Source organism: Chiloscyllium plagiosum, unplaced genomic scaffold (genome assembly GCF_037043375.1).
Source record: "Chiloscyllium plagiosum isolate Xiang-an unplaced genomic scaffold, Cpla_swu_hap1 HiC_scaffold_9, whole genome shotgun sequence".
In the NCBI taxonomy this organism is placed as follows: domain Eukaryota; kingdom Metazoa; phylum Chordata; class Chondrichthyes; order Orectolobiformes; family Hemiscylliidae; genus Chiloscyllium; species Chiloscyllium plagiosum.
Window position 1 is genome coordinate 41,806,093 of NW_028270147.1, and position 11,052 is coordinate 41,817,144.

The 11,052-nt window shown below is 41.6% G+C and overlaps 1 protein-coding gene across 1 annotated transcript in view; it reads right to left on the reverse strand.

The window, feature by feature from the left end:
- The window catches only part of LOC122554307 (peroxiredoxin-1-like), a 55,656-nt gene extending 44,830 nt beyond the window's left edge, over positions 1-10,826 (reverse strand). The window contains exons 1-3 of the mRNA XM_043699117.2: positions 10,746-10,826; positions 9,628-9,744; positions 158-311 (exon numbers count right to left, since the gene is read on the reverse strand). Coding sequence (XP_043555052.1) covers positions 158-311; positions 9,628-9,733 — 260 coding nt within the window. The 5' untranslated portion in view covers positions 9,734-9,744; positions 10,746-10,826. The remainder of the gene's footprint in view (positions 1-157; positions 312-9,627; positions 9,745-10,745) is intronic.
- Positions 10,827-11,052: the final 226 nt, after the last annotated feature.

The following is an 11,052-nucleotide window of genomic DNA, read 5'->3' on the forward strand; positions in this document are numbered from 1 at the left end:
AATACTTTTACATTGGCAATTACAATTAAATAATTAAATGAAACTTGGAAGTTGGCAAGAAGAAAAAATAAATACTTAACAGTACAATTACTTTCTAGGATACTTTGCAAGTGCAATTCAAGGACTGGGCACATTGGCCAAAAGGAAGACTACATACCAAGCTAAATGAGCAAAATGGGAGTCTGTAGAAGCAGCAATTATTTCACAATTAATCTTGTTGAAATCTTCTATACGATCACTAAAAGCGATAATCTCAGTTGGGCACACATAGGAGAAATCAAGTGGGTAGAAAAAGAAGACTACGTATTTTCCTGTTGAGAAAATGAACAGTTAAATTCATAAACAGTATTGTGAATCAAAAAACAAACATTCAGTATGTTAACTTTGTACAAAACCAACAATTGCAACCTATGTCGAGAATGGTGTGGAGGTACCAGTTTTGGACTGGGGTGGAGAAAGTCAGAAGTAGTCACCCAACACCAGATTCCAGTCCAACAGATTTACAGAAGAACCTCAATTATCCGAATGAGTATTTTGTTCAGATTATCGAATGTTCAGATAATAGAATGCCGGATAACAGTTTAGCCAAGCATCAGGACCTTGTGATCTTGTCTGGAAAATCCAAAATTCAGATAATCAAATGCCAGATAGAGGAGCCTCTATTTGAACACAAGCTTTTGGAGCGCTGCTCCTTTGTCATCTGATGAAAGATCCAAAAGCTTGGATTTCAAATAAACCGATAACCTGGTGATGTGACTTCTGACTATGTTAAGAATGCCTGTTCACTTATTATTTCCAATCTAAAGAGCAATAAAAGCAATGTATACACCAGATAGTCCTCTGAAGTGACCCATTCTTTTTGCCACCTCAAGAGACAAAAATCATATCACTTCAACACCTCTGTGCTTGTACAATAATGTTCCAGTGCTGCCACTGGATTCCTCCTGGTATTTTTGAATAGCATGATGAATACTTCAAAATACCAAACCAGTCAGTCAATGCATAGAGGCCGACCACCCACTTTCCTTTTTGCACTGATCACAGATCACCCCTATATAAGGTAATGCTGTGTAAAAGCATGCTTCATTTAATAGACCAACAGCAGATACTTCAACACACAAGTTTAGTGTTAAAAAATGCATTGATAAGTCAGGGGATGGGAATGTGTCAAGGTATTCAGGGGTTTGAGGCTAAAAAACTTTTTTGTTTTCTTGGTTTTTTAATTTAAAACTGCTGCCACAATTTCATCTCAATTTGGATATTTAGCACAATTTAATCAGAAAGATCTTGGAGCGTCAGAGGCTGAGGGGTGACCTTATAGAGGTTTACAAAATTATAAGGGGCATGGATAGGATAAATAGGCAAAGTCTTTTCCCTGGGGTCAGGGAGTCCAGAACTAGAGGGCAAAGATATAAGAGAGACCTAAGGGGCAACTTTTTCACACAGAGGGTGGTACATGTATGGAATGAGCTGCCAGAGGATGTGGTGGACACTGGTACAATAGCAACATTTAAGAGGCATTTGGATGGGTAAATGAATATATGGGTTTGGAGGGATATGGGCCGGGTGCTGGCAGGTGGGACTAAATTGCGTTGGGATAGCTGGTCGGCATGGATGGGTTGGACTGAAGGGTCTGTTTCCATGCTGTACATCTCTATGACTATGACTGTCAAATCATTTTGCAATTCTAATTTTCAAGGCCAACCTCAAAACACAACTGACAATCCCCATGGCTGCCTCAGCATTCAGAGGTCAGCGACTTCAGTGGTCCTATCTCCTGTTGGAACATTCACACATACCCTCATGCCATGGAACTGAAACTACATTGTTCACCAGAGCTAATCAATACATCTCCAGAAACTTGAGATACCAGCAGCCTTAACTTTTTTTTTTAATACTACTGTCTTCTCAATCACTGATATATACTTTCCCCTTCCATCACTCTGTAAATAACTTTCTTATATACAAATAGTAAGGGATTCTAATTTATGGAAATCCAGCTTGTTCACATATGAACATATAGTCGAAGACAATTTTCCCACCTGCACATATTTTCAAACTTTGTTTCATAAGTAAAGATTTGGCTTCTAGACATCTAACACCAAGTTGTGGCGAATGCCTTCTCTGTACAAATTGCAACCATGAGCAAGTACCAGCTCCTCCAACTATCTAGATTCCAAAGGACAGAAGGGCTCAACAACAGTGTGTGCCTAAATAAGATGCATTAGTGCTGGGTGAGGTCCACATAGGTCATCCTGGCATGGCCATACTGCAGCTCATGACATTACATCTAAAAAGGCAAAAAAGACAAACATTCTTAGTTATTAATACCTTAGTTCCCTAAATAACAAATATAGAGCTCAGTGTATGCCAAGATGATTTCCCATTTCTCAAAAATCACATTAGAAAATTGTATGCGAGAACTCTGGATTTTTAAAAGAATTCCAACTGCCTAAATAGGTACTGGTCTGTAGTATTACCAATCTACATGTCAATACACCACCCCATAATGGAGATCTTTTATAAACAAAGTTAGAGAGAAACAAACTTTTAATCTGAAGCAGGATATTAGCAAAATGTCACAATTTTATCTCAAAACTGATAAAAACAGCAGAATTTGAACAGAAAGATCTTCAGATACGACTGTAAGATTATGACTGTCAAAACATTTTATAATAATTCTTTCCTCATCTGGCTCTCTGCCACAAGACTCATAATGCATCAGGCATTTGTGATGTTCATGCCCATAAAAGGACAGGTGCAACAGGCAGCTGAACGCATGCTTATCCCAAGCAGTAGTTCACATACTCAGTCTGCCATTTTAAACAATATGGAGGAATTTCTCACATTGGTTGCTCAACACCTTAACGAAGTGCAGGAAAGTGCTCTCAAGCTCTTGACTAGCAATGTTGTTCATTTAGATAAACCATGAGAGAAAAATTGAGAAACAGCAAATGGAAACAGGAATCTTCAAGGTACTCCACCTCTCACCTTTTGCATCCATTTCCCCTTTCCCACAAAGGGAAATTGCCTTCTGCCTCAACGACCAAGTCTACTCTGTACAGCATACACACCTCTCGACTGTTAGAGCAGAGGAATGAGCAGCCTGCCTTTACCTTTGTTGAAGCCACAGCACCACATGAGAACAGAAAGCATAAAAGGAAGACTAGTGGATATTAGAGGTCAATCTCAGTCCAATGTTATCACTGCAGGAGTTTGCTCAGGGTAGTATCATTAGTTCAATCATCTTGAGCTGCTTCAATGTCTCTCCCTCTCTATATATCGCAAAGGTCAGAAATAGGAATGTTCCATGGCTGTACAACATTCCGTAACATTTTCATGCCACTCAGATACTGAAACACTTTATGTCCTTATAGGGCAAGACTTGGACAATATCTCGGCTTTGGATGATAAGTGACACATAATATTCACACCACACAAGTACAAGGAATCAAATCACAGTCCTTAAATGTTCAATGGCATTACTATTAGAGAATCCTCCACTATCAATATCTTGGGGGTTACTGTTGGCCAGAAACTGAACTGGATCAGCCATAACAATACTGTGGGCACAACAGCATTTCAGAGACGAGAATTTCTACAGCAAAAACTCACCTCCTTTCTCGACAAAGACTGTCTACTGTCTACAAAAGGTAAAAGGAGTGCCTGGACGAATACAGCTCCAACTATTCTCAAGCATGATATCATTCATGACAAGCATTCTTCTTGACTAGTATTCCATCCACCACAAACAACATTTATTCCCCTCACTACCAACACATATCAATAGCAAAGTGTACCATATAAGATGCATGCAGCAAATCACCAAGACTCCTCCAACAGCACTTTTCAAACCCGTAATCTCTACAACCTTAACGGGCAACAGATGCCTGAAAATAATATCAGCTACAAGTTCCCCTCCAAGCCATAAACCATTCTCACTTGGAAATGTATCTCTGTTTATCCACTATCGCTAGATAAACATCCTGAAATTTCTTCCTTAACAACATTTGTGGTGTTCTTTATTTTACGTACTCTGGTCATTTGAAACATGCCTATCAGATCCAGTCATGGGCTTTTGTAACATTGCGGTAAGTGGTTGTAAGCACCCTGGCCACATTAGGCTCTCTTCCTTGAGATGATGATGCAAAGTAAGCAGCAACTTCACTCTTCTGTAACTTCATTCCTTTCTGCAGAAACATCTTGCGCAAGGCACAAGAGACTACAATCATGCTCAACACTTGCTCAAGAATACAGAGGCAGACCTCAAGATCTACTCAAGCATATGAAGCTCATCTTCAACAGCCCAATGACTTGTTCAAAAGATAATACTTAAGGTTACAAGCACGTTGTTAAATTTTTTCTCTGTATCAGTGGGAGGGCACTTCCCAGGGTCCTCTACCAGGTCCTCACAAGATTGTCCAGTCTCCAGAGCAATTACTCACTCTTTGTAAATTCCCCAAGAGAAATTATGGCTGCAAAATGAAGGAATCATGGTAGCTTCTGAAATCAGCTGGACAGATATACATGAAAGCCACCCAATAGTCACATGACAGCTGTACGCAGCTGATGAAGAAACCCTTCAGAATGATAAATAATGATCTGAAGGTGCCTTGATTCCCATGTATCGTGTTTGACTTCCTGTTCCTGCACAAATCCTGTAGTCAAATGCCACTAACTCATGGGACATCCTGTCCCAAATGCCTTAAGATATATGGAACAAAAATCTGTCATTAAAAATCAGGGCAAAAATTGTAAACCTGAGTAGATGGTATCCTCAAATCAAGAGACAAGCAACAATGATATTCCTGTGGAAATTCAGCTATTGTTGAAACTTTATTGCTGGAACAGCAGGATTCCTGAAGAAGGGCCTGTGCCCGAAACGTCGAATCTCCTGTTCCCTGGATGCTGCCTGACCTGCTGTGCTGTTCCAGCAATAAAGTTTCAACTTTGATCTCCAGCATCTGCAGACCTCACTTTCTCCTCGAAATTCAGCTATTGCAATGTAAGTGAGAACCCTCTGCATACTACCAGCTTCATCAGTATAAAAGTGCACTTAAATGACAGCATTGGCATGTACCATATTAATCTCCTGGGAAATATATTTGCATATCTTATCACCTCCTGGATGGAGTTGAAGGTGGAGGAATTCAGTCCGTGGCCGCCACGAGAATGATTTTACTGCCTGGCTCTCAAAAAAGGTCTTGATTCAGGAGGCTATAGTTTTTTTTCTATTCACTCACAGGAACAAGGACATCGCTAGCTGACGAGCATTTATTACGCATCCCCTTAATTGCCTTTGGGAAGGTGGTGGTAAGCTGTCAAAAATCTGACAGTTTTGGCCTTCTTAGGCATTGCTACTACATCTTATCAGAGAAGCTGATCTTGTCTGCATTTGCTTTGCTGGGGAAATCACCTCCCTTAAGCTACAGGTCTGTGCCCATCCCCACTGATCAACGGAGTGGCACATGGTTGAGGAGAAAGCAGGTGCCATTGTTGTTGCTCCTGCTGTTGGTAGTGGTGTTAATGTACCTGCTTTTCTTGAACCTCAGAGGTCCATTATATAGCTGCAGAATGTCTCCCAATTCTGACAGATATGAATGGACAAAGTCAAAGTTAGCTGAAGCGACTTCCAAAAAATTCAGAAAACCCTTTAAATCCGTTCAAATATGCTAACAAAGAAAAGGAAAACGCTATGCACCTTTAAAAATATTTCCAACCTATTAACTTAATTGGCTAAGATGAGCACTCTCACTATCATAAGAGTTATATAGTCTAGAATCAGGCACTTCAACCCATGTCTATGCCTACCAAAGACCAAACTATACTAATGCTATTCCTGGTGAAGGGTTTATGGCCAAAACGCCGATTCTCCTGCTCCTCAGATGATGCCTGACTGGCTGTGCTTTTCCAGCACCACACTTCAACTCTGGTCTCCAGCATCTGCAGTCCTCACTTTCTCCTCATGCTCTTTACCTGCACTTGGTCCATAGCCTGTAATGCCCTTGCATTTGGAGTGCTCTTCCAGATGTTTCTTAAGTGCTTCAAAAGTACCTGCCTCCACCCTATTTAAGGCATCGCAATCCAGATTTCTACTACCCTCTGGGTGAAAAATTCTCAAAACTCTTCAACCACTTATTTCTCTCACCTTAAATGTTAGCCCTTTGGTCTTAGGCATGTCTGCCACAGTGAAAAGATTCTCATGATCTACTGTCTATATCTCTCAATTTTGTACACCTCAATTAGATCCCCCACAGCACCTCCCACCCTCTCTCTCTCGCCCCGCTCCCCCCCTCTCCACCACCTCAGACCCCTTTGCTCCAAGGTTAACAAACCCAAACTATCCAATTTGTCTTCATAACAGACTTTTCGTGCAATATCCTAGTGATTCCCCTCTGCACTCTCTCCAGTGTAATCAAGACCTTCCAATAGTATGGCAGCCAGGACTTCACACAATATTCCATTTGTGGCCTAACCAATGTTTTATGAAGTTATAACAAGACTTGCATGCTTCTATAGTCTATACATGGGTTAATGAAGGAAAACATCCCATAAGCGTTCTTGATTCCCTTGTCTAGCTGTGCCGGTCAGGGACCTATGGACTTGAACACCAAGATCCCTTTGTTCCTCTTTACTCTTTAGAGACCTATCATTCATTGTGTATATTCTTCCCTTACTGCATTACCTTGTAATTATCAGGGTTAGATTCCATCTAATTTCAGAATTTCCACTGCTCTGCCCAATTTACCAGCTGGTCAATACCTGGCTGCGGCCCAAGACCATCCTCTACACTATCAACAACATTACCAATTTGGCATCTGCAAACTTGCTAATAAAACCTTCTACATTCACATTCAAGTCATTAATGCTGATATCAAAGAGCAAGGATCGTAGCAGCACACTGCCGGTCACAGGTTTCCAATCACAACATTCCTTCACCATTACACTTTGCCTCCTGTTCGCAAGCCATGTTTGGACCCTGTTTGCCAACTGGGCTCTTTTGGACCAGCTTCCATCAGACTCCTTGTCAGAGCCGACCTGAAGTCCATATACTACCCTCATCAATATATTTAGGCACCTTTCCAAAAACTCAGTGTCAGCCAGGATTGTCCTTTACCAACTCTATGCTGACTATCCCTGATCAATCCATGCCTTTCCAAGCGTCAATTAATCCTGTCCCTCAATGTTTTTCCATAGTTTCCCTACCAGTGGCACCAGGCTAACTGGTCTGTTACTACCTGGCCCATCCCTGCTGCCTCTCCTGAACAAAAGCACCATATTAGCTATCCTCCAGTCATGCGGCACTTCAACTGTGACTAGTGAAGTATTAAATCTCTCTGCCTGGGCCCATCAATCTCCTTTGCCTCCCATAGCAGCTTGCAATACATCTTATCAGGTGCTGGGGAAATAGGTCTTTAAGCACACTAAAATATATAATATCACCTTCTAATCTTAAGATGTTCTAGAACCTCACCATCTCAAATGAAATCCCTGACAACGTCTTCCTCTTCTGTGACTACAGAAAAGTAGTATCCTTTTAAAGCCTCACCCACATCCTCAGGCTCCATGCCCAGGTTGCCCCTTCAGTCTGTAATAGGTCGCACACTTTCCCTGATAACCCTCTCACTCTTAACATATTTATAAAATGCTTTAGAATTTTCCTTGATCCTATCTGCTAAAGATATTTCATGGTCCCTCTTTGCCCTCAATTTACTTTTTGAGAAACCCCCTGCACACACTATACCTTTGAAGAGCCTCTCCTGTTTTATACATGTTGTACATGATATATGCTTCCTTCTTTTTCTTTATCAAACTCATGAAATACCTTGACATCCAGGGTTCCCTGGACTTGTTCCCATGACCTTGATACTTACAGGAACATACTGGCCCTGTATTCCCACTATACTATTTTAAAAATATTTCCCACTTTCCAAACAGACTTAGACTGGGAGTAGCTGCTCCCAGTCTATGTTTATCAGATCCTGTTGAATGATATTGAAATTGGCTTTTCCCCAATTTAGACAACTTCTGCATAACCCTTTCCATAAGGACTTTGAAACTTAGTTATGGTCACTATCCCCACTGAAAATTCAACTACCCCATTTCTAGTAGGACCATCTACATACTGACACAAAAACCTCTCTTGAATGCACTTTAAAGATTCCACACCACCTAATCCTTTCACACTAAGGTGATTGCAGTCATACTTAGCAAAGGTGAATAATAGATGGAAATGTGTTGCTGGAAAAGCGCAGCAGGTCAGGCAGCATCTAGGGAAAGGGAGAATCGACGTTTCGGGCATTAGCCCTTCTTCAGGAATGAGGAAAGTTGGTCCAGCAGGCTAAGGTAAAAGATAGGGAGGAGGGACTTGGGGGAGGGGCGTCGGAAATGTGATAGGTGGAAAGAGGTCAAGGTGAGGGTGATAGGTCAGACTGGGGTGGGGGCGGAGAGGTCGGGAAGAAGATTGCAGGTTGGGAAGGCGGTGCTGAATTTGATGGATTTGACTGAGACAGGCTGGGGGGAGGGGAAATGAGGAAACTGGTGAAATCCGAGTTCATCCCTTGTGGTTGGAGGGTTCCTAGCCGGAAGATGAGGCGTTCTTCCTCCAACCGTCGTTTCGCTGTGGTCTGACGATGGAGGAGTCCAAAGACCTGCATATCCTTGGTGGAGTGGGAGGGGGAATTGAAATGTTGAGCTACAGGGTGGTTGGGTTGGTTGGTCCGGGTGTCCCAGAGGTGTTCTCGGAAACGCTCCGCAAGTCTCCGCAACCCTCCAACCACAAGGGATGAACTCGGATTTCACCAGTTTCCTCATTTTCAAGAAACTCAAAGTAACACTTAAGCTGCATATATTAAGCACGAAAGGGAAGCCTGCAACTATTCATCCTGGAGCCAAACTCAGTACGCAAATAAGTAACTCTATGGCAGAGCAGCACAAAGAAAATGGATTTACAACAATGACTGGAAGTCCTTTGCTCTCTCTTGTTCGCTTTCAGCATTTTGAAAGCTAACTGCTGATGAAACAGATTGGAGAAACATAAACTTACCAGGAACTCAAGGTTTCTTCAGAATTTGTTACTGCTGAGGATTCCACACTATAACAGAACCACTGTGGGCTGAGGTTTAATTTTGGTAACTGAAAGTCTCTCGGAAATTGTTAAACAGCATACCCTATATTCCTATTATACCATACACTTTCCTCTTTTAAATTTTATATCTCCGTTTTGCGTGCGTGTGTATGGGAGGGGATGATGTAAAATTACTTCATTTTTCTTAATGAGAGTAATAACATTCCTTTCTTTCTTTCACTCAAGGCAACTTTGTAAATGATAGTTCAAAGAGTCAAAATTAGGTTGTGTGATATAGCTGTGTACTAAAAATATTCAAATTTCTGTTGTAATCAAATGAGGGGTTAAAAAAAAAAAACGATTTATAGCTCCTCTTCCAGTTGTAGCAAGCAGAAGTCAGTGTTGCTGCTGGCTCTGCGACACACCAACAATTTTAATGACTATCAAACAGCTCACAAAATCACATTTACAAATCTATCCAATGTCAAGTTATTACAAACCTTAATAAAATTTTCAACCATTGTTTTATAACTTTACCTACACTCTGGCATTATTTTTACCTCTGTATTTAGACAGTTTAAGTTGCTCAAATTGTCCATTTGGCATCACAGCAGTGGCTTCAAAATCAGGGGCTAGCTTCCCAATCGTGGCTTTTCCAGTAGTCATTCTGAAATAATCTGAAAAAAAGTTACATTAAAATATAGGTGTGCCTTATTCCTTGATACTGCGAGGGTCATCGGCCCAGTACAAACTTTTTAATCTAAATCATATTCTAAACAAACATATCACTAAAAAACAGAAATTCAGCATTACAATACCAGAAAGTTTGATAAAGCAATAGAACATGAAATGGTCCAACTGGCCTAATGAAAACTATGTTGCCAGTTTGATTCAGTGGCTTCACTTTGGCCTTGAAGTCAAGCATTCCCAATCTAGAATTTCAATATATAATCTATTTGGACTTGTGCAGCAATAACCTCCATAATAAATGTGATTCGTTAAACGGGGACATTGCCTGGCACACAAGATTCTAAGATGGTGTTCCTAGTCAAGGCCCAACCCATAACATTGGCAGAAAAGGAACATGAAATAACTGCAGATGAAATGGCTGGCATCCAATCACTAGGTCACCCTTTACTTGTGCACAGTACACCAGCTATGGCTAGCCAGCTCAGAGTCAGTCCCCACCTCCCCTCATGAAAACAGAGGAGATTCAAAATCCGACTTTTTTGTTTTATTAAACAGTACAATTTACAAATAAACAATTAATGTTAACAGCCATATACAGAGAAACAATTTACAGAGGAAAGAGGCAGTAAAGCCAGGCCCCAAACCCCACCATTCAAACACTTTCCAGGGAAATAAAGACAAACCTCAAATCCCACCTTCAGTCATCACAAAAGCAACAGTAACAAATATATACCAGACAGTCCAATTAGATAAGAAACAGTGTGCAGAATACAAACCCCCCCTCCCTCCCAACAAGAGCAACCCAGCAAGTCACCCGTCCATCCCAGCCACTCAAAGGCAGCCCGTCCCTACTCCCCTTCCAGCTCTCCGTTCGCACCATGCACCTTTCGGCCACTTCTCGGACAGCTTGTCCCGATTACCCTTTCCTTGGGACGACAGCGCTCAGAATGGCCTACTCACCTTCCAGCTTTTGGGGCAACTTACCTACCTTCAGGTTCACAGGACGGCCTAGCCACCCCCCGGCTCGAGGTTGTCCGAAAGCTGTCTTTATGAGCCTCCGAGCTCACAGTCAGGCCTGCCAGATCAAGGGACACATAAGACAGCGCAGCTGATAAATCCAACAAGACAGAGTCAAATTATCAACCAACAGAGTCCACAACCATAGACAGCAAATGCACACCCCACAGGTTTTCAGTCTCCACAGAATCCTGGCCCATCCATAGAGAACCAAGCCCACTCACACAAATACAGTACATTATAAAGATGCAGTTAACTCACAAATTTGGTCCACTCCC